Source organism: Stigmatopora nigra, chromosome 9, assembly GCF_051989575.1.
Source record: "Stigmatopora nigra isolate UIUO_SnigA chromosome 9, RoL_Snig_1.1, whole genome shotgun sequence".
Classification (NCBI taxonomy): Eukaryota; Metazoa; Chordata; class Actinopteri; order Syngnathiformes; family Syngnathidae; genus Stigmatopora; species Stigmatopora nigra.
In genome coordinates, this window is record NC_135516.1 from 9,648,748 (window position 1) to 9,676,699 (window position 27,952).

At 41.8% G+C, this 27,952-nt stretch overlaps 3 protein-coding genes and 3 long non-coding RNA genes across 14 annotated transcripts in view; 3 read left to right on the plus strand and 3 right to left on the minus strand.

Annotated features, from left to right (window-relative positions):
* The window catches only part of gng12a (guanine nucleotide binding protein (G protein), gamma 12a), an 18,336-nt gene extending 9,163 nt beyond the window's left edge, over positions 1 to 9,173 (plus strand). For both annotated transcript variants that reach the window (XM_077725311.1, XM_077725312.1), the window contains exons 2-3: positions 7,893 to 7,986; positions 8,147 to 9,173. In XM_077725311.1, the coding sequence (XP_077581437.1) occupies positions 7,894 to 7,986; positions 8,147 to 8,272 (219 nt within the window). In that variant the 5' untranslated portion in view covers position 7,893 and the 3' untranslated portion in view covers positions 8,273 to 9,173. The remainder of the gene's footprint in view (positions 1 to 7,892; positions 7,987 to 8,146) is intronic.
* LOC144202223 (uncharacterized) overlaps positions 1 to 14,188 on the minus strand; it is a 26,578-nt gene extending 12,390 nt beyond the window's left edge. For 2 of the 4 annotated variants that reach the window (XR_013327491.1, XR_013327488.1), the window contains exons 1-4: positions 14,001 to 14,188; positions 13,588 to 13,697; positions 12,938 to 13,037; positions 6,274 to 6,353 (exon numbers count right to left, since the gene is read on the minus strand). This is a non-coding gene — a long non-coding RNA (uncharacterized LOC144202223). Of the gene's footprint in view, positions 1 to 6,273; positions 6,354 to 12,937; positions 13,038 to 13,587; positions 13,698 to 13,851; positions 13,981 to 14,000 lie in introns of those variants that run through there. The other 2 variants (XR_013327489.1, XR_013327490.1) reach the window with 2 other exon arrangements.
* Positions 14,189 to 14,280: 92 nt separating this feature from the next.
* Positions 14,281 to 18,460, minus strand: gadd45aa (growth arrest and DNA-damage-inducible, alpha, a). Of its 2 annotated transcripts, none has more exons than XM_077723821.1 (4): positions 18,336 to 18,460; positions 16,318 to 16,419; positions 15,982 to 16,213; positions 14,281 to 15,101 (listed from the first exon to the last, which is right to left on the minus strand). In XM_077723821.1, the coding sequence occupies exons 2-4, from the start codon at positions 16,416 to 16,418 to the stop codon at positions 14,988 to 14,990; spliced, it is 447 nt and encodes a 148-aa protein (XP_077579947.1). In that variant the 5' UTR covers position 16,419; positions 18,336 to 18,460; the 3' UTR covers positions 14,281 to 14,987. The 2 variants fall into 2 exon arrangements, with proteins under 2 accessions (XP_077579947.1, XP_077579946.1); XM_077723820.1 differs by lacking the exon at positions 18,336 to 18,460 and adding an exon at positions 16,752 to 16,930.
* On the plus strand, positions 18,306 to 23,017 carry LOC144201312 (uncharacterized). The gene is made up of 3 exons (XR_013327310.1): positions 18,306 to 18,534; positions 20,723 to 20,889; positions 21,460 to 23,017. It is a non-coding gene; the product is annotated as an uncharacterized LOC144201312 (long non-coding RNA).
* On the minus strand, positions 18,882 to 27,654 carry amph (amphiphysin). 4 transcript variants are annotated; one of them, XM_077723795.1, is made up of 21 exons: positions 27,465 to 27,654; positions 26,734 to 26,814; positions 26,611 to 26,665; positions 26,439 to 26,533; positions 26,274 to 26,369; positions 26,109 to 26,216; positions 25,940 to 26,025; positions 25,589 to 25,664; positions 25,425 to 25,507; positions 25,012 to 25,153; positions 23,402 to 23,512; positions 23,246 to 23,329; positions 23,140 to 23,166; positions 23,045 to 23,062; positions 21,412 to 22,650; positions 20,990 to 21,031; positions 20,705 to 20,842; positions 20,477 to 20,530; positions 20,198 to 20,380; positions 19,961 to 20,062; positions 18,882 to 19,887 (listed from the first exon to the last, which is right to left on the minus strand). In XM_077723795.1, the coding sequence occupies exons 1-21, from the start codon at positions 27,531 to 27,533 to the stop codon at positions 19,783 to 19,785; spliced, it is 2,994 nt and encodes a 997-aa protein (XP_077579921.1). In that variant the 5' UTR covers positions 27,534 to 27,654; the 3' UTR covers positions 18,882 to 19,782. The 4 variants fall into 4 exon arrangements, with proteins under 4 accessions (XP_077579921.1, XP_077579922.1, XP_077579920.1 ...); XM_077723796.1 differs by having other exon boundaries at positions 22,465 to 22,650; positions 23,402 to 23,521; XM_077723794.1 differs by having other exon boundaries at positions 23,402 to 23,521.
* LOC144201314 (uncharacterized) lies at positions 23,029 to 25,508 on the plus strand. The gene is made up of 2 exons (XR_013327312.1): positions 23,029 to 23,964; positions 24,809 to 25,508. It is a non-coding gene; the product is annotated as an uncharacterized LOC144201314 (long non-coding RNA).
* Positions 27,655 to 27,952: the final 298 nt, after the last annotated feature.

Below are 27,952 nucleotides of genomic sequence, written 5' to 3' on the forward strand. Positions count from 1 at the left end.
GCTTCACTATTCAGTCCTTTGTGGAAAACTCTGCACAGGTTTTTTCGACAACAATGCTAAAGTTGAACGCACGTTCGTGGCGAGCTGCCAGACTATAAAAATAGAGAGCGTATACTTTTTAAATGTGAACACATGTGGGTCATGTATTAATATATTCTTTATCCTCTGCAAAGAGGAACTGAAATGGCTGATAGTTTAGAAATAAATCTGTGTTTGCATTCTATTGCCACAGAGCTGCACAAAGGATTGCCTATGACAAGGCATTAGCACTCGTATTTGCGTTTCTGCTATTTTGAACTCTTTCCATAATGTTATTTTATGTTTTTTTTGTAAATATTATATTTAACTTTTTTGCACTGTAAAGAGCTCCTCAATTCCGTCTTAAAACAATACAATGACAATAAAGGCATTCACTTATTCATTAAGAATGGACTAATTGGCAGCCATTGACGGGCACAGAACGAATTACGACCATTTCGTGGGCACGCAAATTTTCCTAGACAACGTAGAATTAAAATAACAGCAACATGCCACATTTGCATTTTAGCTCAAGACGATTGACGATCAACCCGTGAGCTAATGGTGGAACTTAAAAGAATGCCACATGTCTATTTTAATGCTGCAAAAGAGCAATCTCAATGGAGCATCTGTAGACTTGTGTTGTTATTCAAGAGCAATCCAGGCCAACCAACCAACCAACCAGCAGCAGCAGCTTCTACGCATTGGCGGCCTTTGTCTGCCGCATGTCACCGTGCGTCTGCAATGACGTCTGAAGCGTATTATCTGCCACATGCCTGTGTTTGTTTTGGGCTGCTCCAGGCTTGATAATGACTATTACTGTGCAACTAGAGGCTCCTAGGCACTTCCATGGAAAGTGCCAGGACCTTGATCATTTGGACCGTACCCAACTGGCATCACACGGGCAACTCCTCGCCCACATATCGAGCCGACCCGGGAGTGCCTGCATAGTAGCCAGTGACAACACAGACGACCTATTAGCTAGCGTACCAAAAATAGCCAAGAGTTAATGATATCATCGAGGCACTGGACGAACGACCCTGCCCTCCCTGCCTGTGGCGGACTCTCTGCATCCTGTGTGTAAAAAAGAGGTGACTAAATCCACTGACTACAGTGGGGCCCCTCCTGTGCCAGGAATGCAAGGAGGGGGGAAAAAACCCATCCCAAAAGATTCTTGACACACTGCCTCACACACAAGATTCTCACAATGTTTTTCCGGCTATTGACGACAATGCTGCCTTGACCCGGGTGACTTTTCAAGTAAAGGGCTGCATTATTTACGGTTATTTCCTAGCAAGCACAAATTTGCAATCATAGTGCTTTACGGTGGACTTAACAACATCATTTACGCTACAAGCAATGAACAAAAACGACCTATTTAAGAGAGCACATTTAACCTCATTAAACCTGACTCGACTATGACGATATTTGACTTGCAAACAGTTTTACTTCAACATATTTAACCCCAAAAACATTCATATCAGCCAGGGCTAACTTAGTGCACATACTAAATACCTAATGGATGCATTTCTGTCAATCTTGTGGACGATGCATGGATTTTTTTTTTTGCATCTCCATTCTCCTATTCTTCCCAAACCACGTGGTCGCCATTTTTAGTATTACATAACTGATCATTAGCATATTCAACAATAGCCAAACGGCATGCCTAACCCTGCTAGCTTGCAATGTTCAACTCAGCAGTTCAGGAGCTATATTTTAATACCCGGATCAGTGTGTGTGTGTGTGTGTGTGTGTGTGTGTGTGTGTGTGTGTGTGTGTGAGGGCAGCTAGAAAAAGGCCATATCCAAAAGTACAGGGTTAAATTCTCGGCCTACATGAAAATCATTGACAGAGCAGACGTTGTTGCTAGAACCTCATTCCTAAAGTATGATTTTGGGAGTTACACAAAAAAAAAGATAAAACAAGTACATTGACATTATCGCACGGCTTGCTTGCAGAAATCAGCCAAGGTTATTTCACCACCCTGCAATTGTGCAGTGCATTGGCTTAGTTTTAATTGAGTCTTGTAATGGCCTAATTTGATATATTAATTTTCCTGATTTTACCCTTTTTAGATCAATAATTGTAATTTGTGAATCATTTTTTCTGTGTTTTTAGTTAAAAAATCATTTTGTAAAATCCAAAAATATATAAAAAAAGCTAAAATATAAATAATTGAATATTCAGGGCTTTGAATCCAGTTCTTCTAATCCATTTATAAAAATATAAAATCTAAATATTATATCTAAAACGGTCCAGCCCACGTGAAATCAAGTTGACGTTAAAGCGGCCCATGACCGAATTATTAATCTGTGATGAGCTGCCAAACAGTATATACAATATGCATGTTTGTGAAAAAATATACAATTTTAAAGCACCATTGTGCAAAATTTAGCCATCACGGGTTAGCTAGATTAGTTTGTGTATTGTAGTGAGTGCACACTGTAAATATAGCATGTCCAGATCTGACCATGTGTGAACAGTGCCCCCCGCCCCGTTGCACCCCCCAGCCCCCCCCGAGCCAGGAAGTTTCCCGTGCCCTGGTGTTATCAGAGTTATCTGTAGTGATGTCGCGCAGTCCCTGACACAAATGCTGCTCCTTGTAAGTCCTGTTCTACCGCATGTGCAGTCAGTCTTGTTCCTAATCCTGTTCCAAAAATCAGCATGTTTGAGGACGGCGATTGCGCCATAGCCGGACTATCTGTCGGATGCGCTGGGCTTATCTAGTTTGACACGCCGCTTTGTTTTTGGAACTGTTAAAGTGCTTTAGATTGGACTTTTTGCAACCGTGCCATCAGTCAGTGAAATGACACGGAATGTCGAATATTCAGAATATGTTTACATTGGAAAGAATAGCCAAGTATTGTATTTAAAGAAAAAAAACTAAAAAACTTTCATCTAAGCTGCTATTCACTTGGTTCAAATAGGGGATAGGGGAAAAATAACCCAAAATAGCATTGCTTTTACACTAAAACATTATTGGAGGACGTCAATGAGTTGACTGTATTTCTACAGTCTCGACCTGAACATTTTCTTGGCTGTTTACACCACGGCATCCCTCACGTAGCGGCAGATGAGTGTACTAGACATGAAATTGCGCATGAATCCTAGGGTTAGCCATGGCTCTGGTCTAGTCCGCTGTCTAGACAGTTTGCACACATCCGTCACAGCGAAGTTCACTTCCTTCGTCTATTATTTTTCAAAGCCACAAACAAGCTTGCGCTGGCTCTTGGGCTCAGTTGCAGTATGAGCGTTCAAGTTAAACTGGAATTCTTCACAACCGGGAAGGGGGGGGTTAAAAACCGGAGCTGCCTTATTTGCACGGGTGCATGTTTAACCAACATCCATCCCATTAACCTTTGCACACGCACAACCCTTTCTAAGAAGTCGTCTTTCTAAGGAAGAATAGAGACTTCTCAGCTGATCACCCAGCAGCATTCTTGCAGGCGAGCTAGCACCAGAGAACACGAGTTTCCCAGAACTTGTGGGAAACGTGTCCTAAACGCAGGGGTGGGGTCGCGTCAATTTCCCTTATCTCACTGACCATAGCTGCCGTTGCCGGGCGGCGCCGACCGCGGCTCTGGTTCTCGTCGTGTTCTTAGCACTCGACGGCTATTTTGCTCTTTCCTTCAACTGATCTATTGAAAATGCTTACCCATCAATTCAATCAATTCCAACCAATCCCAATTAAAATGGACTGGACGTGGCCTTCAATGGCAGCTATAGAGTTCGACTATGCGATATTACAAGAAATGTATAATATGTAATTCCGAAAAATAAAATACACCTAGGCCACTACTTATTTAAAGTTGGGTCATTACTTGTCTTATTTTACAATTTTACAAATGTTTGAATTGCTTTTTTAAGTTTTAATTTTCATTTGAGCTATTTAATTTAGAATTGTTTTACTTTACAACAGCACAATTTTATCTTGCCTTTTAAAAATAATCCTTGCAAAAGATCTACCAGATCCTTCATTTGATTTTACTTTTTTTTTTGTAAAACTACAATTGAATTTTAAATATATATTGTCTCATAGGCCTCAAGACGACTATCCTATGTATATGTAATATAAACCTTAATTAGTGCACGATGACTCGTTCAAGTCAGGAAAATCCCACGTTCTCGTCAAAAAAAAAGGCCAGCTTTAAACACTAACTGCTTTCTTTTAGTTTCTTTTTTTTTTCCTGGTGGGAATATAATGATGTCACTGGTGGTTCTCACAGTGTGAACAAATGCTTGGCCACACATTTTAGTCCCTGCCGCACTCCTTCTCTCACAGGAAAAGTCTCACCGAGCCCTCCGGCTCATAAACAAGAGGACTGATGACTTAAGTATTAAGACTTTTTTTTTTTTAACAAGGGTAACTAAATAAGAACTAGTTGATGTTTACACAAAGAGAGATAAGGGGGGTTGTGGGGGACTGCATTGAATGAATGTGGGGTCATGTTGAAGGTGTAGCTGGCGACGGTTTCTCACTCAGCTGGAAAAGTGCTGACTGGCGACAGGGTGCATGAGAAGAGAGCTACTGTTAGCTGGCTCTTCAGACTGGGAAACTCCTGCTGGCAAACTTGCAATTGGGAGGAGTCCGCATAAGAGTAAGGGAGGGGTGGCGGAATCCGTGCGTATTACGGACGGACGGGAACGCCAAAGGCAGCAATCCAGTCGGCTGTTTTCTGGTTTGAGTGCATGCCTTACAAGTCTTTGTTCCAAGTGCCAAACGTCAGCAGACTAGACTAAATATGGCCTTTCTTACGCACATGCTTTGTCACTCTTACTCATCAAACATGCTTTGAGAGTTTAATTAGGGATGTCCCGATTGGGCTGGAGAAAGAATATTAACTTTTGAAGTATTTCAAGTTCTATTTATTTTCGGGCAACCCGCCAGGCTTATAAAGTGCGGGGCCAAGATGTTGGTTAGGGTCAATGTTTCTGCTAAAGTCAATGCGTTATTACATTAATATTGAGTCATAACTAGCTTATTTTCAAAATCTAATCTTGAAAGATTACTTCAACAATGTTAAAGCATTGGCTATTGACCAAGTGGCTGCCATTGCCATTTGCTGCCAGTCTTCCATGCTAAACAGATTGGACATGTTCACTGACTGCAAACAAATGAGGTCCTACTTATAAAGTTCACCTATATTGAATACAAAAACTAGTGGTTTATAGTTGGGGTTTGAAAAAAAACTAACCAAAAAAAAAACTTCCCTTTGTAGGACCACAGCGACTAGTCTGAATCTTCTTATACGCTGCAGTGGGGATGCTGTTTGTATTAGTCAGCAGCAAAATTGAAGCGTTTTCTTTGGAGTGGCGCTTTTAACAGCACTGAGTCATAAGGCTTCCCTGTTCTGTGCACTTTGAAAGCACACTTAATGAAACGCATGTGTGTGTGTGTGTGTGTGTGTGTGTGTGAGAGCGGTAGATACAACATAGCAGTGTGGCAGCCGCTGCTCTGGTGGTCTATAATGCCGTGTGTTATGTTAGGGTGGTCTATTTCGATCCTCAGTTAACTTTTCTGCCGACAAGGTATGCAGATGACATCAAAAGCACGTTGGCGTCCAGTTAAAAATGGGGCCTGTTGCTGGCCCGCCCGGCTTCACAACGACCACGTGAAGTGAGTTGACGTGCCAGCCAAGCGGTCGCCCGCCCGCCCGGGCCGGGCCAGTCTTCCCGCGCTTCTGGCGCCACGAGGAGAAAACTAATGGTTTAATCTTTCGAGGGTGGGGGGGCTTGAATTGCAGTGTGGCTTAGCGGGCGGGAGGGCGGTCTTTGTTACCGTGATGCCATTGTTTTCTTGCGTTTGGTTCAAGGTGACTCAAAAGTCTCAATTTCGCCAGTCAGCAGTGGGACGAAGAATGCAGTTGCCTTGCAATGCATGGATTGTTTGCCAGTAAAAGCTTTGGACTCCTTAAAGTACATGTGTCAAAGTGGCGGCCCGGGGGCCAAATCTGGTCCGTTTTAGGCAGTACCTTCACCAGTCATTCCGTCTTGCCATGATTCTTTTTTTTTTACCGTTAATAGAAGACTAATTGATGATCAAATTAATGGAGTTTTTGTCTGAACATTGGTTAATTGTTAAAGACTTTTAATAGTAAATATTCCCTTATTATTGTATTTAGTTTTTTATCAAAGTTTTTCAAATTGGGAAAAATATTGTTTATTGTTGCCTATGTATTATTCGGGTTTATTGTACTTTTTTTTAAAAAACAGCAAAGAATAGACGTCCAATGAAATTAAACTGGGAGGTCTTACCGTGAACGTTCGTCTTTCGGTGCCACTGACGCTGGTGCTAGATCAGTCCACTTTGCCGTCCATTTTGTTGAATGAATGCTCTGCAAAGGTAAAGAAAAAAAATGTAAGATTCGTGCAGCTAAGGTTTAAATTAAAAAAAAATGGAAAGCATGTATTTATTCTATAAATCTCTTTCCTTCATAAGCAGATGATTGTCTTAGTAGTGAATCAAAAGGGACTTAAGATTTAGATTTAGTTACATAATAACATCATATTCATAGTCCAACTATTCTCAGCTCATTTTAGGTTGCAAACCACATGTAAAATCTGGAGTTTCAAAGTCAAAAATTAGCTTGATTATATCCCTGTGAATACATTATTATAGACAAAGAAATTATTTTTCAATTATCAATATTTTAGTTTATGGCAGCTTTCAAGGAAGCTGACACAAACCCACAAAAAAGCAGCATAGTTTGCAAATTTACAGATCAACTTTACACAATAAAGCTAACGCACTTGCAACAACTTTCTTGCAGCAAAATGACGTCATCATTATTCAAACTGAGGAAATTGTACCCCCTAAGCACTTGAGCACATGGAGTACACCCACAAATCATTGCACACAATAAACGACAATCTTATTTGTTGACAACAATATTGACAACTCTGAAACTTTTACTTGTGGGACAACTACCAATAAAAGCCTTTTTTTTTGGCAATTGTGCAGCCTTTCCCGCTCCTTTTTTCAAGTGTCCTTTGGCCTGATAAGAACATTTTTTCCGTAAAAGTGTGTTGCAGAATGTGTTCGAGGAAGCCAGTCCTGTTTTATTGTGTGGAGAAACTAAATTGCAGTTAAGGGAAGTCGGCAAGGCAAGAGTGGAAAAAAAAAAAAAGTGGATCTCACGCGGCTCCAGCGTGCAACGCCGGACGTGTTGGGGCTCGTTGCCATCATGTCTGTGAATCATTTGCAGGAAGCGGAATCGCAAGTTTAACCTGCTGCACCATTTGGCGACATACATCCGCCAGGCACTTGCACGTTTCAGCACTGGCACTCAATTTTTGTGACTTGTGGAATTTGTGCACTGTTGGAAAAGTTCCTCAACAAGATTAGAGATGTGCCACCGCCCATTGGTCAGATGCAAATGCCTTAATATGCAATATACTATAAGATTTGCATTAAAATTGGACATTTGCACAATAAAAGTGATCCTTATTTGTTATTGTGCTTACATCGTAGTCGCCAGTTAACAGACAATCGAATCTGAGGTCCAATAACGTAATTAGAACATAGAGGTGACAATAATAAGGTAGCTTGTGCGTTTAGGTGGCAAACAGCCAAACAACTATTGTCACTTCGGGGAATAATCAAGTAAGAGGAAGTGCGGAAGGTGAAGTGACGAAGTTCATTATCACCGATGTGTTTTTATGGCCCTGGGCTGCAGAACATAATAACGGGCATGCATGTTTTTAAATATACACCTGTTGCTCCAATATTAGGGATCAGAAATCGGGCCCGCAAATGATTGCTAGATTGGATTTATCAAATTTGATTGAATCCGTTACAATAAGCAAGTTTGTTTGTTTATCCATTGCAGTCAATGAAATTGAAATTTCCCATGCTTGCTTTTGTTTGTTGCCAGAATGTCTTCAAAGGCTCACAGTTCCAATAACATCGCCCATAGCAGGCGGACGGTGCAGCAACTTAGGATAGAAGCCAGCATCGAGAGGATAAAGGTACTTTTGGACGCTATAAATGTATACATTATGTTTAGAAATAATGCTTGGCACTATCTTCTGCAAAAGACCAATACATTCGAACAATATTAAAACAATATGTTGAAGATTACAATTAACGGAGTGTTTTTAAAGGTGTTTTTTTTTTGTCCACCTGTAGGTGTCCAAGGCTTCGGCGGACCTTATGACTTACTGCAACGATCACGCCAAAAACGACCCTCTCCTCATGGGCATCCCTGCATCAGACAATCCGTATAAGGACAAAAAACCCTGCACAATATTGTAGGGCAGATAAAATGCCCTTTTCTCCTCATTTTATGTTCTATGTTTTTTTTTTTTTTTTGCTTATTAATGTTGCTGTGTTTTGTTGGTCGGGAGCAGCGGAGCTAAACTGCGATGATTTCTTTAGTTGGCACCGGCCGGCTGGTGGTTTTGTGTTAACAAATTACTGATGCGACTTTGTTTTTTCTGCTTACGACTACAGGCAAATCCAAGTGGTTTTTCCGTTTTGTGATTTCTCCGAATGGGCGGCGACTGTTATCTCTTCATGGGGGGGTGGAAAGTGATTAACAATTGTGACTGGCTCAAAAGGTTGAATTCAGGGTTTTTAAGTCAAGCTTGTACGAATGACAATCCACATTCTATTACATCTGAAACTTTCCCATTTTTTTTGACTGTCTTTCTCAACTCAAATGTCTCATTATGAAATTACAAATTGATTTTACTACGACAAATGGTGCCTTGAGATACAAGCGTCTTTGTTTTATTTTTGTCCTGAGATATGAACTAAAATGTCAAAGTACAGCTCCTATCAATTGGGGATTTTTTTTTTTATCAACAGGATGAAACCGTAACGTGCCATCTTTGTATTCGCGTATGGTGCAAAACTGACATTTAGTTGGACTAGCGTGCGTCTAACTGTCAATTCCTCTTCTTTGTAATAATTCCCCTAAACGTCTTAAGAAACGTTAAGCTTCCCACCAACATGTCATCATGTCTGTCCATTAAGTAACTAGCCTGTACTACAAATGTACCCTTTTGCTAAACTGTCACAATGTGCATTTTGAGGAACGTCTTTGTCATTCATGTACCGACCGAGCGAGCGAGCGAGCGTGCGCCCTTTGTATGAAATCATGCATTCCTGTCATTGTTCTAATATCTCAATAAAAATGTGCTGTGTCAAAGAATTGGCGCTATTGGTGGTTTCTATCCAGTTTCTGTTCTCAGAAAAAGTGTTTACGCTAATCTTGAGGTATTAAACGTCAAGCACGTCATGGTTTTTAATGACTCACGTTTATTTACAGCGCACATGATTGTACATTATTTGCATTTGCTTGTTATTTAGTTAAGCATAGCAGCAATTGCATGCAATTCCTCTTGCAACAGGATCATCAGGTTTTACTGTTTCTACCATATTTCAACTATGACCCAAATTTTTACCTCAGGGTTGTGACATGATGTACTTTATGTTATTTGGTTTGCTGGCGTCATTGAAATTGGGTTTTTAGAGTTTAGTGCTGGTATTTGTCTCAACTACAGTTTAACATTAAAACAAATAGGCTAATTTGTGTATTTTCTAGTAGAGATGATTTTGCGATTGGATTTAGTATCCCTTCAAAAAAAAATGTGTTTCTAATTTGGACTGGAAGAGGTCATTAATAATAAGTAAGGGCAAAGGTCACCGAGGTCAAACAAAAATGTTTACAATGATTTAAAAATTATGGGGATTATCAGCAAATTTGCAGGATATTTTTTGTGTACGAGATGATTACATTTTGTAGAAGTAAGGCCAAAGGTCACAGTGGTCAGAAATGCGCAATTTACATCTCCAGGGCCCTAAGCAAATTATGGATGTCAGAATTTCAAGCCCAACTATAGTCACCAAAATTCTTCACACAATTAACTCAAAGGCTGCCATTGACGGCAATAGACGCCCGATCCATTTGAACTGGGAGGGAGTGACAGCGATGGAATGAATGTTTGTCAGTGGTGCTGAAACGTGATCATTTGCAGCAAGCCCTTCCACTTTCACAGCTATAGTGAATAGTGTACTGTATATGCGTGTTGTGCATATGTTGAGGCCCTGACTGTAAGTGAGGCGGTCTGGAAAAACCTTGAGTCTCTGGAAAACCACAGCATTTCAATGTAGGAGCGGCGTGTTTAGCTACGGGAGAGTCTTGTTACTATTTGGGGAAAAGGCTCGCGTTGTTTTCCCCACTCTGTCGGTGGTCTTTGCCACTTTGTTTCGAGCCATCGGGAGGACTTTCTTAGCACAGCTCTTAAATAGCAACACAACATTTCTCATGCAGTTTTTAAATCAACACAGACATGCATTTAATGGTAATTGATGATATCTATGACAAATATGGATGGCGGAACTTGATGTGTTTTTATCATGATGACAGAAACAGGTTTCATCCTGATTGTCAGGTTTTGAATTCCTGCGGCGATTACGAGGTGGGTACTCGAGGCGCCACAGCGCTTCCTTGGAAAAATCTTTTGATTTACTCTAGGCACAAAACTTGCCATGCCCTCTTTTCATTGGCTGTCTTTTGAGACAGTGCAGGCACGCCCGATAAAGCGAATGAATGAATGAGTGAATGACGCCTGCGCAACAATGTTGCTACATCGGGACAATCCGGTTGGAATAGGGATGGAAAGGAGTTGGAGGGCGGGTTGCAAGTTGGCGGGTTGCAGGGGGGCACCTCGCTTCCTGTGGTGGACTCAAGCACTCAATGTTCAAAACAAACGCGCAATTGAGCGGGGCTGCTCTTTCCTTGAAAGTAACCGCACTGGAAATGGCGCATCGGTATACGTCTTATGTCTATTAAAAGGAGGGTTATTGGATATTTTTCAGGCATATGTGAAGTAACCTTCCTAGAGGGCATCAGTCTTGTGCAGATTGACTGGTTGGCTGTGGGGATAAGCCCAAAGTCAGTCTTTCTGAGCAAATTCAAGCCAAAATTTAAGCATGAATTGATTTGGGTAAACTACATGTTAGTGATATTTTTGCAGGTGGAATCATCAGATTTTGTGGCTTGAGCAAATGTATTAGGAATAGGAAAATACCAAATGTTTTTCGACCAATTTGCATGACGCTATTCAACATTAAAGCCATATAGTAACAAGGTGATATGAAATGTTTTGCATTTAGTTGTTTAGATTAATCCACCCTTGAATGGAATTTGCCTCCCAGTTTCATCAAAAAGTTCCAACTAATAGTTTGTCATCACTTTTGACTTGGCATACAAACAATGTGCAGCTAATTTTATTGTGCTCTAGCTAACATAACAAATCATTATAATAAGATTTTTGAAAAATATATATATCTTCTGTCCTAATTTTGCACCTAAAAAACACATTTTTTTCCTAATTTTTTTTAAATTCAAAAATATTTTTTGAAACTTAACATTTTGAAAAGAAACAAATGTAACTGACTATTTACTTCGAAGTTGAGGATACACCCACTTTAAAGAGCGCACGCAATGCTGACCTCTGACCTCCATTTTTTTTTGCAAAGGTTCCCCGACCGACTTTCCCATTGAGGCGTTGCCCGTTTAAGTCGCACGCCGTGCAACCTTTGGCTGCATTCGCGAGGGGCCCGGCGGGCTCGGAAGGGGCGGGGGCGGGCTAATACTTGGAATCCGCTACTGAGTAGTTGCTGTTCCAAGTTATTTTTAAATCACCTCTCCCGAGTTTGTTTAAACTTTAGTCCCCCCCCCCACCCTTCACGCTGCATGATGTTGGCTACGCACACTGTTGGATGTGTTTGCTCCCTTGCAACTTTTGCTCACATGTTACAGTAGCTATAAAAAAAAAAAAAAGTCTTGTTTCATGGAAACGGTCTGCTTGGGACAAATACTGCACATCTATGAGACACTTGAACGGTCAATATAATGAAAAAGAATGGAATGTACGTTGCAGAACTGTACTTAGTGGTTTTGTTATTTACCGTCACGCCTCTAAGTTGAAAGTTAGATTCTTGGTTTAGTTGCACGTCATGACTTTTAAGGGTGGGAATATTCATTGTTGTTAGCTTGTCATTTAATTGTTATTGTACTTGTGTTGACGGAATATTGACAAGCCTCTGCTTTTTTTGTCCAAGTGTTCCAGCTGTCCTCAGTTGACTTAAACTATTTTTGAGGCACTTGTTTAACTCATTGAAGGGGTTAGACGTCCAATTGATTTGTCGAGAAGTTGTTTTTATTTGGACTTTTTGTAAAGTGGATGTTCAGGCAATTGCAGTCAAGTGAATGGGTGGTTTGAGGTCAAAGGTTACAGGGGTCAGAATCTCCCTCTGCGCTAGTATCTGTTTACTCTGGTGACTATGGTTTTCTTGCAAAAACATGCACAGCAGGTTCATTTAGAAAAGCCATCTGACATAAACTAGCTGGAGGAATTTATGTACGCTTCCAAAAACATATCAGGAAACGCCTGTCTTGAGAAATTCTGATGAATTGCCGAAGACAAACATGAGTTTGATATCTGCAAGCGGGTGTGTACACTTATGCAACCACTTCATCACACTTGTTTGCCTTCAGTTTCAAAAATCCTACAAAAACGTATTCTCTGTAACACTTTATCAAAAAAAAAAATTAAAATGGGAAGATTACAATATAATAATAATGTTTCAAGGACAGATGCCCAATCTATTTTGACTGAGATAGACGAATGAACAAATAGAGTATTATACTACACTACTATACTCATACTGTATTGTCTTTTTGTATATACTTTTCTTTGTGACCTTACGCCTCCTTCCACAATCTACAACCATGACGTTTATAGTCAGGTCCAAATTCCCCATTAGCATAAAAGTGAGGTTAAAATAGCAAATTGAGTGCATCAATTATTTTTTTTGCAACGTGTAACAAAGACATTTTCCAACGTGAAGTGCCGTCATGTGACACCGCTAGTGCGAATGGGTTTGAGCAAGTGCAGGACAACATACCGTCTCGTGATGGTGACTCATCACTTTGCAGAGGGAGGCTTGGTGGGGGATTGCCCGTATGACTTCAACCCGGTGACATCATCACCAGCTATTGTTGCAGCTGGAAAAGCACCAGAGAAGAACAAAGTTGGTTTAAGAGAATCCAGAATTAAGCTTAACTCAGTCATTGCCATGGATGGTGATAGACGTCCAATTCATTTTGAGTGAAAGGTTGCAAATGGATTAGACATCTATCACTGTCAATGGTAGTTAAACATCTCACTATAACTTGACTTGGATCATGTTGCAGTTTTCTGCAAAATTCCTACCTGTGTGGGTCTATTGTGAGGTTTCTTGAGTGTAAGCAAAGAAAGGTAATTGCATATTTATTGTTTAGAGAATGTTAGGCTAGATTTGAATTCATTTGATAAAGCTTGAATGTTGGGCAATGCCTACATTTGCACCTTTGTGTTGGTAATTTTGCCATTTGTGCTCCAAAATAAATACAATAAATACAGTCTCTGTATTCTCATTTATAGACAATGCAATGATTAAAAAAATAAAATCCCGATTACAGCATGAGATCCTTGCAATTTATTATGATTGCCGTAGCTTTCAAACAACAACAAATCGCTACGTTTTCATGTTTATTTAATAAGACAGTGACTTACTTTGCTGGGAGTTGTGCATGCTCAGTAGCATGGTTGCAGGTTAGCAATTGATTCTTCCCATTTGCTTAGCGATCGGGTTGTTGTGGGTGTTAGGTATGAATGTTGACTTCCTAAAGAGAACACCTGATGTTAGAGACAATCGTTCTTTATCAAAAAATACTTTAAATGAAGATCGAACATTTACAGTGTGCTACGATGATGCTATGCTAACGGTCGCTAGTGTAACTAACCAATCGCGATTGTAATATAGCTTAAGAAACTTACATTTGCTGATCAATGACACAAAATAGACACAATTTAAGCATGACTTTAGCTATTTATAATGCCAAATATTGCTACGATGAAGGGGCTAAGCTATGCTAGCTGGACCAAACATTTCGGAGAGGAACCAACAAAATGGATATGGTTAACACCTGCTTAGGATGCCGGTTGGCAAATATGTAAGAGGAACTCGCCCTTTAAATGAAGAGACAATGGTGGAAAAGCCGACGAGGGTTTGGATGAATGAACACGGTGGTGCTGAGCCACGCACAAGCCGTGCAGAGGATTATTGTTCTCTTTAGCTGAGAGATGGCAGCGAGGACACAGAGGCCAACGTGACCCCTGCGATCTGCACGTGACTCCGGGGTTTACAACCTCACGCTAAAGGTCACCACAATGCAAGCAAATGAGAAGGAGAAACACACAAGTGGCTCAGAACAAATACATTTTTATTCACAGAAATACCAACGTGTGCGTCCAGTCAGATTCGGCAAATGTAAAAAAAAAAAAATGACATAAATATATTTAAATATTCTTGAAAATAACTTAAAAATTGTAATACAACAATTGTACTTGGCATAGGAATTATTAAATACACACACTTCACTGGATTTTGAAAAGCCCTTCCCTTTTTGTTTAAATTACAGCAACAACAATATGAACAGTTGAATGGAGTTAAGTCAAATATAGTAAAGGTCCAGTGTTTTAAGTGCTTTTTTATTTTTTGGAGCCGAGCTCTCCTTCTGACGCCGCGCCTTTCCTCCTCCAACGTGTCACTGGGGCTTGGAAGCCGCACGATGATGTAATCCTTCTTCCCACGCCGCGTCCGTCCAGCTCGGGCGCCGACAAAAGCAAACCAGCCGTCTCCATTTTCGTCAGCCGTGACGACACGAGCGTCACTCAGACGCAACTCCGGAACAAGCGGGGGAAACAACTTCCCACTTTGAGTTTGTTTGTTTGTTTGTTTTGGTCCTTTTTTTTGCCTTTTGTAGTAAATTCATTCCAACGATACAAGAGGGTGTGTCTTTTTTTCGATTTTCTTTTATCCAACCCTGCTTGGGAACATTTGATCTGCGCCTGGAAACGCGCTCGCTCTGATGTGAGGTTTTTAAAGTTCTTTCACGTCGATGTCTTCCTTTTCATCGTTCGGGAAGGTTGATGATGGGAACCCACTGGTCCATGCAGCGGCTCTCCCTGCAGAAGTGGTTGAGTTTACTCAAGGCGGCGTCTTTCCAGGAAGAAGACTCAGGGCTCTGGGAAATGAGAAGGACAACTTTAGTCACATATGCTGCTGGCTGCTGCTGCACCTAAGTAGACAAGTGGGTCCTGTGTGCGTGCGCGTGAGCATGAGGTATTCCCTCCAACCGACATTCCTCGCAAGTCACAGCGGCGGGAGAGGTTGTGAGCATGTTGAACAAAATGCACACGGGACTGGGTTTCAGTCACGTGGGAACGCCTAGCAGTACCGTTGTGCGCATGCTGATGTGCATTGGGGAGAGAATTATAGGAATGCATATTTAGATTTGTTTGAAAAGGAGACTTTGGGGGTCAAGTGGCAGTTTGGATAATGCCAATTGACATTAACTAGGTATATAGCTATATATGATTTTTGCATTTCAAGACAGCCTTTCAGAAAATCCTCAACAAGTAAGCTCGACTTGGGTTGACTTTTTGGAGGTTTGAACAGTAATGAGCAAATTTTGGGTGCAAATTCTGCAATTTGAGAACAATGCAGTAAAATAAATGCAATAAAAACTAGGTTTAGCGAGCCATTGTAGCTTCACTTTTTTATTCACTATAGATGAGATCTGGTTGAGATTAAAAAAAGTTAGTGGCGTGCAATTTGGGGCAATGATGAAACAATCTTTGCACGCCCATGACTTTGTGGTCAAGTATGAAAAAGACCCAAAAGAGTCCATTGTATTTTGGTCTGGACTAAAGAAAGCAAACTAAGGACTTTCCTGGGTGGGCTGGATACGACCACACTCGGGTTCTGATACAGCTAGCAGGAGAATAGGCCTTTGCACACTTGTACCATATCTCCATTCAAACTCAGGGATTTGTAGACATAGCATCGTGGAAATGACTCACGAGCACCAAGTTAAAAAAAAAAGAAGTATTGGCATGACTTACAGTGACAAGCACGCAGTGCAGGTCGACGGGCTCGCCCCCGCTCTGCTTGCCCACGCCGGCTCCTCCCGCTGCCAGAATTTGAGCCAGGCGCCGGGTGTTGTTCACTCTCAGGATGTTGATGTCATTTTCGCAGCAGAAAGCCTGGATGAGCGTGAAGTGGATCTGCAGGGCCACGTCGTCCCCGTCTTCGTCATCGGCCGCCAAGATGCACAAGACTACATTGTCGGGGTCCCTGAGGAGGAAAAGTTGACAATACACCATTGTTAAAAAAAACAATCATTGGAGTTGACGTGGAAGTCATGAGTGTGATAAGGGTTTCGAATGTTGCAGACTTACACATTGAGAGACTTGGCTGCCTCGTAGACACCCACAGTAATGCAGCCCTGCGGTAAAGCTCCAGTCAGGACTTCTTCTAAAGCTTTCGCCACCGAATCCATTCTGCAACACATCCCGGCAACCACAAGAAAAAGTTAGACAAAGTTGCCCCGTTTAACAAGCGCACAAAAATCCACGCAGTCTCCACGAGAAAATTCATCTTTTCTCCACGCTTTGAAAGCCTTTTAGGTGACGATATTTGCGTGGATGTTCCTTATCGGTTTTTTTTGTGCCTACTTTCAAGCCTTTTGCAGCGTCGTTTGCGGTAATAAAGTCAAGTGTCCAAATACTTTGATATCCATTTTTTTCCACTCTTCACTTATATACACGTCGCGAGTTTTTTTTACCCACGAACCCACGACGAGAAGCCTTGCAGCCGACAAAAAAGTACTCACCTTTCATGAGAGTTATCGCCACTTATTTCCTCAAATGTCATGTTGTACATAAAATCCCAAATCCACTTTAGAGTGAAGTTCTGGTTCCTTCTCTTGTTTCTGCACGCGTGTGGAGACTAGCTCGCTTCCCATGCAACTAAAGTGTCATAATCTAGCAGTTTCACATAAGAGCCGGGCAGGACAATAGCCGGCACAGAACATATTTGCATAAGCGCTCTGATTGGCCACATGCTAATTTCCACGCTTGGCTTTTCACCGAGATTTGGACGCAAATTTCGATCTCCCTCCGGTGGCCATACAGCGCAACTGCATGTTTTATCCCAGTTCTTTTCGGTACTTTTCACTCATTTGCCATTGTCGTCGAGCAACGTCAAATCCAATAACCAAGAAAATTTGTGCACTTACCTACTTATCCATATTGTGACAACTTTAATTGATTGGAATGTTTTATTGTCATTATACAAGTAACATGGAATTTAAAGATTTAAATAAATGGCATTGAAATTAAATTCAAGATTTAAATTTATGTAGTTTACTTATTTATTATAATTGTTTGTTTGTTGTTGTGTTTTGTGCACTTTGAGGTGTAGCTTGAAATATCATTATACTTATATGTACTGACAATAAAACCATTCAATTCAATTAAAATTTAATTCAATTGTGTTTTGTTTTACATGAATTGATTAATTTTTAAATTTGTGATAAATGAAATTAACTTACAGATGTTTTTGTGGGTGAAATTGTTCTGGTTGTTATGCAATGCTTATTGAGTGTAATTTTTTTCTTTAACATTCTTTATTTTGTTGTCAAATTCCTTTCAAGTGGAAAGGCTGACATTGAGTGGTCATGTTTCACATTAACAATTATGCTTCAAATGGGCTTTCTCGAGAGAAATGTTACAGTTAGAAGCACAACTGCTTCAGTTTTTAGAACAACACTTCAAAGAGCACCTCCAGTCAAATTTTCATTATCTTCTCCCATAAAAGACATGATAAAAGATAATGCTAAAAGACTTGAAGTACAAGTACTAAAGTGAATTTTACATCCTATATTTTGGCATCGTGTGTAATTTAGAATATTAATTTAAAAGGCAACCAGCTGTTCAAAAATTCTGATTTTACTCTGAAAAACACGAAGATACATCGTTGTTTAGTTTTATGAAAATAGTTAATTTTGCTTTATATCTTGTTTGTTCGTTTACAAATTTAGACAGGTTTTGTAGACATTTTGCTAGCGAATGAGACAATGTTTGTTGCTCGTCAAAAAAGTTTTAAGCAAAGTTATCAATATAAGTGCAGTATTGTCTCGTAACAACTGACTTTAAAATTAAGTTAGTGTAAACGTGAAAGTATTTAGATACATGAATTGATTTGTAGTCCGTCTACGTTTTGCAACTTTATACACACACGTGCGCTAATTAGAACGTGTTTTTTTTAAATATATATCGAGCAACATGCTCCTTCATGTTCGACTAGTGTGACGAACCCAACGTATAAGAACGTCACTTTTTGTCAAAATGTCACAATAATAGCTCAAGTTATTTAAGACACATTGGTAAATGCATAAAGAGAAAGTTTTACTCACTCGTTGAACTCTCTGAGGTAGATGACGTTAGCTCAGACTTGCCCCCTGGCTATACGAGTCGTAAGGAAGCAGTCACCACTGGCGACAACTGCGTAGCAACGGGACGCTTGCTGGGGAAACTGAGCTCTCTGATTGGCCTGCTTCTTGGGAAGAAAAAAACAACCGGAAATGCGCATGCCGTACCGGCCTGAGTCCTTTGGTGAGTCACATGATCAGATGACCTTTGATCCTTTGATTCACTCATGTTGTGAACAAACGTTTGAATTTAAACGAATTTTACTTTTGTTATTTAACGTTTCATTTCCATAAAAAGAGACTAAGTGTAGATGGGTGATTTTAGGGGGGGAAATAATTGGGGAAAGTTATAAGAGGTTTTGACCAGTCAACACCGAAAATATTTTTGCACACAATATTTTACACACATTTTACAAAACATTGCTAATAAAAGAAATTGTTTTTATCCAAAGAGACAGGCACCAGTAAACTAAAGTGCAGATGGTGAAGATGTTGAACCAATTGGAAACCACCAATCCTGTCAAAACTAACCAGGTTCCAGAAATATTTTTATTGTGACAACACAATACAATGATATGCTCTCACTATCTAATACACACATACTATCCCATTTTGTCTTGCATATTGCTTTCACATCTCCCTTAAACTCCCATGAATATTTACTCTTTTAAAATCCCATTTCATTTCCCCATATTAAATATGCACATTTAAATAACACGTTGTTTGAAGTACAATACACGTTTCGGGGGAAGAACTATTTGCAATGTCACAACTGTTGCCAAACGGCACTCATCAACACAAATATGAGTTTGCTTTTGCAAATAAATGTGTAACACATTAACAGTGACTCAAAAAAAAAAACGAACAAAAGTGGCAAAACCTTAAACAGTATTTTGGGAGTGACAATATGCTGTACTTGTATTCGGAAATGTTTTCTACACTTTTAGATGGGAACATGCACACGCAAACACTTTTTGTTTCCTTTTTTTTGTTAAGGAGAGCAGGGTTTGTAGTCACTCTTGAAATATAGGAGCATTTTTCAATAAATTTTCACATCTGTTTCAATTTCTAAATTTGAGTTCTAGCTAGCCAGTTGATTGCCAGGGGATAGCTTACCTTTTAGCTAAAAATTGGAGTCAGGGTTGGTTGTCACGGCGACGACAGTTCATTATTATTGTTAGTCAGCAACTCTGAGTTGTAATCGGTTTATATGATTGAAATTATTTTAACTTTTGAATGTAGATTTCGTAGATTTTAATCTATTTGAAGGAAATTTCATTCAAATAAGTGACAACTGACTCCGCCTATCGTGAGTGGAAATCCATCCCTGCAATTGGAATGATTGTCACAAAGTCAAAGACTCACGTGTTGATGTGACAGCCAACCCCGTTCTCCCCTACATGCAGGCAGGCAGGCTGACAGGCTCTTCTTCTCAATCCAAACGTTGAGTGAAATTTTCTGGGAAAAGTCCCTTTTGCGCTCTGCTTCCCAGCGATATCCAATCGCTGTGCTTAAATCCCGTCAGCCAGCCGGCTTCCTATTGCAGAAAATGCAAAAAAAAAACATTTAGAATTTGGCGTGCCCGTACTGAGAATCGACTGGACGCTCACCTGGTCCTCCGCCGAGGCGGTTGGAACCACCAAGACAACGTCGCCTTGCTTCAGTTCCAGCTCATCGCCATTGGCCGCCTCAAAGTCGTGCATCGTCTCCACCTGCGCAAGATGGCGCCGAAATATGCTCGGGAATAAATCACAATTTCACTAGTCAACCGATAAATTAATGTCCTCAATCAAATGCTTAGTTTGTAACACCAACATCTGATTGATAGCAAGTTCCATAAGTCTGACCTTGTACATAAAGTCGTCGGGAAGACCCCCTGGAGTCGAAGTTGGGTTTTTCACGGGTTGCTTGTCGGCCACCGTGCCATTGTCGCTGATAGCGGACGGCGAGATGATGTCTGCGTCACGATCGTCGTCACCTTCATTGCTGGAGGCGGGCTCAATCACCACAGACGGGATGGCCATGGTTTCCTGTAAAGCACAAACAAATTGGGACAAAATGAGTAACAAGAATTCCAGTGCCACACAAGCTACTATTATACATTTTCAAAACATTTCTGATATTACCGAAGTTTCATCCACAGGACTTTCCTTCTTTTCTTCTGGAACAGAAACGGATTCCTAAAAAAGACAAAGTGATAGGACAATATTTTCAGAAGGCAACAAAACCATGATATAGCTCAATGTACATTTAGAACACAAAATGACTGAAAGTGAGCCATAAAAGATCTACCATAACAAATAAGAAGTATACTAGCAAAGTCCTGTAATTGACAATCCAAATTGTTCACTCACAAATGGCTTTTCTTCCAGAGGAGCGACACAATTTTCAACTTCCTCGTCAACCGGGGAAGCCGAGGGCACTTCTTCAACTGCATCAGGCTCCGGATTTGGCATTGCTGAATCCTCAACAGATCCCGCGTTGACTTCATTCTTGTTTAAAGTACACAGAATAGTTGGAAATCTTCATTACATCAACTGTAAGTATTTTATGGACTTCAAGTCACGTTTGTGTCTATACTTTGTCTGAGCCTCAAATAATGAGGATCATTATGAGATTTCAATCAGATGGCTACTCACCATTTGATCAAAATCAGCAAAGAATGACGGATCAGTGGCTTCCTTCAGAGTGCATGTTTAAAATGACATGAAAACAATATCAAATGGTTGTTTGGAAAGCCAGAGATTCTCAAGAAGGGGTACAGAAAAGGCTAGAATACAGAATAGCAGGGAAAGGGCCATTCTGAAGAAATGGATGAAAGATGCAGATCGGAAAAAGGGACAATGTAGACAAATGAAGATGAACACACACTAAAATAATCCTATTTGGTGCATGAAAGGGTTCTTAGTGCAGACTTTCGATGCGCTTTGGGAGCAAGCTTTCAAATGCTAGACAGGGAAAAGGAAGGCCTGGGGTCACCTTAGGGTTGACTCTGGGGGTCAGGTGGGGTCAACTGTTGTCTACTTGCTGCTAAGCTAAGAAGCTAAAACGGGCTGTGTACCTCTTCCTTTTCTTTAGCTACATCGTGGTATATTTTTCCAAATCTCAGGTTGGCAGTCTCATCTTCAGACATGTCAGAACTTTCTGGTTCCTTACGGACCACGGGCGCCATGACCTCTTGACCTTCGGCGCCGCTCTCGCCGGCTGGATTCCAGGACACGTCGGCGTGGTCGGTAGATGCCGCGCCAAAAGGATCCCACCCGCCGTGGACGACGGGGGACTTTGTATCTAAAGTAAGTTGAGATTCGCCATCGGACGGCGCTTGGGCAAAGGGGTCCGGATCCAAGCCGCCTTTTCCCGGCGTTTCCGCAAACGGGTCTGAATCAAAGGCTCCTCCTCCGCCGTGCATGTCGGCGAACGGATCTGAAGCTAATGCGCTTCCTTCCTGCGTTTCGGCAAAAGGGTCGGAATCGAACGCGCCTGCGTGTATGTCGGCAAAAGGGTCCGACTCAAACGCGCTTCCTGGGGCACCCGCGAAGGGATCGGAATCAAAAGCCGCAGAGTTAAAAGCACCTTCATCTGGCATGTCGGGAAAACAGTCTGGATCTGGCGCTCTTCCTACTTCTGTTTTGGCAAAACTGTCTGGAGTTTCTTCTCCAAAGTCGGCAAAATGGCCGCAATCTTGTGCGACTCCTCGTTGCGTTTCAGCAAAGGGATCAGAGTTAAACTGTGATTCTTCCTGTTTTTCTGGAATCTGGACCTCTGAATTGACTACCGCCGTTTCCTGCGTCACCCCAACGTGATCTTCGAGCTCGTCTTCCGCGCTAGCCCAGCCCCCTCCGGCTTGACCGGCGTCGCCCCATTCTTCCGCCGTTTCGTATTCGGATCCCGAGCCTTCGGGGGACCCCGAGTGCCTCTCCCTGGGGTGTTGGGATCCGTCTTCCATCTCTTCGCCAAACTCGTTGGTAAAAATCAACCCGGGGGTGGACTTCCTGCGATCTCCCTCCCCCATCCCGTCCCCCCACGAATCTGCTTGCCCTCTTTCCGGGACGGCGGCGATGGTGCCGGGATGAAGTTCGGGGGGTGTTTGACATGGGCCGTCCGGGCTGCTAACCTCATCCTCGGCCGCCTCGCCGTCCTCGGGAGGAGGAAGCGAATCTCCATTGCCTTGGTGATCCTCGCCGTCTTCGCCTTCAGGCGCCTCCATTGTGGCGACCTCTCCGTCAGTGGCGGCCTCTCCGTCAGTGGCCGCTGAACCAAAGTCCGCCGACCAATCAGGGACAAAGCCGCCTTCTGGAGCCTGAGCAGATGCAGGGAATTAAATATTAAAAGGGAAATACCACACCTTGTAAGAAAAATGATGAAAGTAATTAATAACTTTAGAGGGAACTCGACCATTAACAATATCACGAGAAAGGGTAGATACTCGCTTTGGATTGGCTGAAATCATCAAAACCTTGATAAAATGTCTGCCACTATATCGTGGGACCACTTAATGGAAATACTGGCTTTATTTTTTCGGCATAATGACACATCAGTAAACTTATTTACTGTGTTTTTTCCCAATTGATTAAAGACCATGCAGGTCATAAAAGTGTAATCTTCCCATTTAAATTTGGATCATGCCACTCTACAACTGTGTATATTTTACATGTCCATATGGACACAAAATAGGGAAGTAAATGTGTACTTACAGTCTGGGCCGGCTGAGCCTGGAGGGGAGGACAAGGACACACTTGACCTATAAAATTGTCTCATTGAAGGACAAAGGGCATCGAAATGTACTCACCGACCACGTATCCCAAGGCACAGCAGTCTTGGGGAAGAGAGGAGCTTGGTATTAATGCAAAGTTAGAATTTAGGGGCTGTTTACATGATGATTCTAAAAAACAAACCTGCGGCGCTGGCGACACGCTCTCATCTGGCTGGAAGGCATCAAAATCCATATCGAGAAGAGATTCTCCTGGCCTCTCATTGGGCTGCGGACAAGACAAAAAAAAGAAGTGCTAAGTGAGGTGATCTAGCTCATTTCTCCAGAGAATGGAAGAGACCTGCGATGGCGACGGCGCTGGTAAAAACTCTCCTCCAAACAAGTCTATGATTTGCTCCTCCACCACCTCCTTGGACGGGGTCACTTTGGGGGGCGGAGGCACCGGGGGGCCCTTTTTCATCTGTCAAATAGCAACGTGGTCATTATTCAACAGACATGGTCATTTCAATCCTGTCAGATCGCCTCCAAGGAACATGACTATCTCAATCAATGTTTATCAGGAATTACCCACACACAGGCCTCACTTTTTAATCACAATTTCAAAATAACCTGTGAATTAGCTGGTTATCCAATCAATTTTATGTGTTTTGAACTAAAAGGTTATTTTCCCAATGGCCTCCAACAGACATCTGTGGCGGTCCATGACAGCATAAATGACTAAAGACTGAACCCAGTTTGTTTTTTCTTTGGCATAGACTCATGATGATGTTACTGGTGGTCCTGCATTTTAACTTTAATGACAACAAAAGCATTGACGGGTCTTTCTAGTTCAACTAAACACCACACAAACACATTTGTTCTACAAGACTGCTTCCCGTGGACCTGCCGCCCTGCCAACTAACGGTTAGTGAACGGTCAACATAGCTCATTAATTCGCTGAAAGAACTCCTGAATTTCAGTATGAATGTGACAGTAGTCATAATGAATAGGAACAGTCACTCTGCCTGCTTATGAGCGGGTTCAGGAAATGGGAAGCGGAGTTGTAGAAGCGACATCTTTGCGTACATATTTGTCCTTACGGGCTTGACAAAAATGTTCGGAATGTCGCAACGTTACTACTAGTGCCATACGATATGAAGATAAATACCGCAAAAAAATAATACCAAACATTCCATGGGCATTTCTCCTGGCTGCAGTATATATTTTGACCAGCCGGTGGTCCCTAATTAGTGATGATTTGATAGTTTGATGGGATTCTATATGCCATCGTAGTACCAACGAATGGCCTCGAGATGTCATTGTTATCACTTGGTATTTATACATTTGGCTCGCTTTCTGGATAAGAGTAATGCATGTAAGACAATTGAAAATAGAATATAGTATATAAATATACAGGCTACCTGATGGTGTATAGATTGTGGACAACAATATTGGTGGTGAGATGAGTGCAAATGGTCATACGTCTCTCTGGTTGCCCTTTGTCAGCCCTCTAGTTTGACCCAATTTTGTGACTTTGGCACTTAAGGGGTTAAGATAAATATCTTTACATTTCAGCAAAACAATCTTTTCAGTTTATACTGGATAGTTTTAAGTTGCAGCATGACTTGATACCTGTACCATGTATGGCAAGTCAGTTTTAATGTCACAAAAATTGAGTGGGAGCAAAGTTTACAAAACTGGTTGAGCATTTTTCACCGTGGCATAATGATAGCGCTAAAGTTTTTTTTTTTTTTTCCATATCGCACAGCACTCTAAGTCCTACTAAAGCACAAACACGAACACTGGCGTGATAATTCACAAGTTCACTCACCGTCCCGGAGATGAGTGTGCAGCAAAGAAGAACAGCCACAGAACATTAAAAGACACACAGTATACGTAACCCGAGGACTCCCTGTTGCCCACTATTCATTTAAACCTTGGATTCCTTCACACTGAGGACGAGTCGCCTACCTGCATGGGAGATTTGGGACGTGGAGGTCCAGGAGACACCGGGCGCAGCGTGTGATTGGAGGCCACGGGTTCCGGACTGTCGGGTGGGCTTTCATCTTCTGGTGGCGATGGCGTCCGAGCCAGACGCAGTGGCCCAGAGTCGCTACAACAACCGGATGGAAATTGTGACTTTTGACAATATGCTAACCGTTAACAAGTCGACTTGTTTTAGAGTAAGCTTTAACATATCTTTCAATATGTTCCACCCAAGAATCTTAATTCTGCCTACATTTTGTTGCACTTCTACACAGTGAATAACTTGGTTGGGATTTCCTTAAATGTTTGATCTTACTGGAAATGTTCTCAAAGTTTGTTTCAATAAATATGAATATTTCAATATATTACCCCCAAATAATTCACTGGCAACGACATACCTGGGTGCACCTTGAATGGTGAACATTTTATCAGCGTGTTGTTCGCTAAGTTGCATCATCACTTCATACAGCTGCTTACACACCTACAACAAGAGAAAAGCAAAGAGAGTAATAATCTCTTTTCTCTTTACAAAGTGCAATTGTTCCAGGTCTTGCCACCTCACCAAAGAAATCTCCCGGTGAAATTTGGCCTCCAGACCAGTGACGCTCTTGAAGGTGCTGATATAGAACCCAACTCGGCTGAAATGCAAAAAAAAATGCCAATGTGACTAGATTGGCTAACATCCCATTCATGTTCTTGACTACAATCATTATTAGTACTATGTTCAGTACAGTTAGCTAGTCCTGTCAGGTGTAGTGAGCCCTTTAAAGGGCAACTGACTACTTTTGGTCATTTTGAAGAACTTAAACTGGCAAACTGGGCCAATTTTGTCTAAATGGATTGAAAGTCTGACGTTGACATTGGCAGCCGATGAGTCCAAACACACAACGATATTAGATAAGGTGACCAAGACCTGTCCCAAAGAGAGGGAAGTTCATCTTGCAGACCAACGTTGAGCTCGTCAAACACCCTCTGGGCCTTTCTCAGTTCCTCGTCGGCCTGCAAATGGAGTTCAGCAGATCACCGTTAGATGCTACTTTATTGATGACACGGGTCCGATCGGGCACGGCTCGACGGATGACCTTTATCATCTTGCGGTCATTTTTGATGCCGGCCGTCTGCAGCGTTTCGACATGATGACGCGCGCTGTCGTAATCGATGAGTTTTCGGCTCCTTTTGGCCACGCGGGTCTGAAAAGGCCAATGCGTCAGTGGTTGCACAATGTGAAACCTCTGAATTTCCGTTACCTTCAAGTCAGGAAACTGGAGTAAATATCCGTCCAGACTCAACAGTGTTGAGTCCACCAGCTTGTTGTGGAAGCTTTCCCACATTGCATCACAGTCCTACCAGAAAATGCACAATCATCATTAGTGGGAAGATATTCGTTGACGGCCAGCGAGCAAAAGGCGTACCTTCCCAATAGTCAAGACATCATCTTTTCCGTGCCAGTCGGGTTCGTAGACCTCGTGGAGAGACTGCGATAAGTTGATGGAGGCCTGCTGCATTCCTAATTGAGAGCACCAACCAACCATTGGGCAAAAACGTGTCGTCTTGTCAATTGTTTGCACAAATGGTGCAGCTCACCTTTGATAGCAGCCATGTAGGCCTTCATCTCCCTCTGGAGGCGCGAACCTTCCGACTGAGGGAAAGGCGAAAAAATGTATTACAAATGGAGCGACGACAAAAATTGGGTTTATTGTGGTTTACCTCTTGCCTCCTGAAGTTGATGACAACTTGTTCAAACTGTTCATCTTTGGTTTCGTCGGCTTTTCCCAGCTTTTGCAGCACCTGAGATGTCACAGATAGACAACGTCAACATATTGGCCCTAAATAAATGGCAAGTGATGCAAAAATGAGGTGCGGATGGCCCAAAATGACTAGGATGTGACCCCGTAAGTCACTGAAAATTGACATGAAGTAACCATCACTCAACAAGATGTCACCTTTAAATGCCCCAAATTTAGCAAGAAGTGACCCAGGGCAAAGCATCATCTCTCATTTTTTTCCAAATTGCATTTTCTAATATACCAAAAGTAATTATAATATTTACTGTCTTAGGTAAACGTAGTCCCATAAATTGTTGTTCCTAGAGCCTGTAGAAATGAAATGACATGGAAGACTGATGTTGATGTGACCACACTGTACTACTTGATACAAAATGTGGCTCAAGAAATCACCCTTGACATCATCTCGCGAGAACGCAGGTGCGGCGTGACGTCAAAACTAGGATGGTTAAATATATGATGGCAAAACGAGTTTTGGGGGAAAGATGGGAGACGCATCGTGTTGCTTTTTTGCTAGAAGGTGACATACGTCTTCTCAAAAGCTTCGGCCTGCCAGCAACAACGTCAGCGTCCATCTTCTCCTCCTCCTCATCATCATCCTCCTTACCCTCACCTTCATCGGCTTCTCCTTTGCCTCCCCCCAGAATGGCTTACCTTCTCCTGTGCCCTGTTCAGCCTCTTCTGCACATTTTTGGCGAATATTCCTGTCTTGATGTCCGCCATGACGCCGCACTCGCAAACGCGGATTAACGTCGAACAGCGTCGAGGGGGAGGGGCGGGGGAATGCGCCAGCGCGCTTGCGCGGACCACAAATCAGCTGGTAGGAGAGGAGGCGTGGCCCAACCTTCAGAATGAACAAGAAAGTAATTAAGTCAATAACATACCTCAAAACCACTGACGATAAAATACGTCAATCATTTTAAAGTGGGAGGGTGGCAGCGGATGAAACTGCCAACTCTCCATCTTTAAAAGGATTGGACGTCTATTGACGACAATGGCAGCAAATGAGTTACACTTATTAAAAAAACAGCTAAATTAAATTAAGTTTTAAAGATCTTATCTCGAGAAAAGACATGCCTTCGGCTTCAAATGGAATAGACGTTTACCACTAGTTTCAACATTGATATTAACATCCATTTACT

What these genes read in the sequence shown, in the direction of transcription:
- amph (XM_077723794.1), bottom strand. Translation starts at nt 27,533, where the DNA reads ATGGCGGACATCAAGACAGGAATATTCGCCAAAAATGTGCAGAAGAGG. An exon ending in ATGTCTTGACTATTGGGAAG is followed by an intron (nt 26,370 to 26,438) that starts GTACGCCTTTTG and finishes ATTTTCTGGTAG; the next exon opens with GACTGTGATGCAATGTGGGA. An exon ending in CCGACGACTTTATGTACAAG is followed by an intron (nt 20,063 to 20,197) that starts GTCAGACTTATG and finishes CATCTTGCGCAG; the next exon opens with GTGGAGACGATGCACGACTT.
- gadd45aa (XM_077723820.1), bottom strand. Translation starts at nt 16,801, where the DNA reads ATGTACAACATGACATTTGAGGAAATAAGTGGCGATAACTCTCATGAA. An exon ending in GGCGATAACTCTCATGAAAG is followed by an intron (nt 16,420 to 16,751) that starts GTGAGTACTTTT and finishes GATGTGTTGCAG; the next exon opens with AATGGATTCGGTGGCGAAAG. An exon ending in GCAGCCAAGTCTCTCAATGT is followed by an intron (nt 16,214 to 16,317) that starts GTAAGTCTGCAA and finishes TTTCCTCCTCAG; the next exon opens with GGACCCCGACAATGTAGTCT.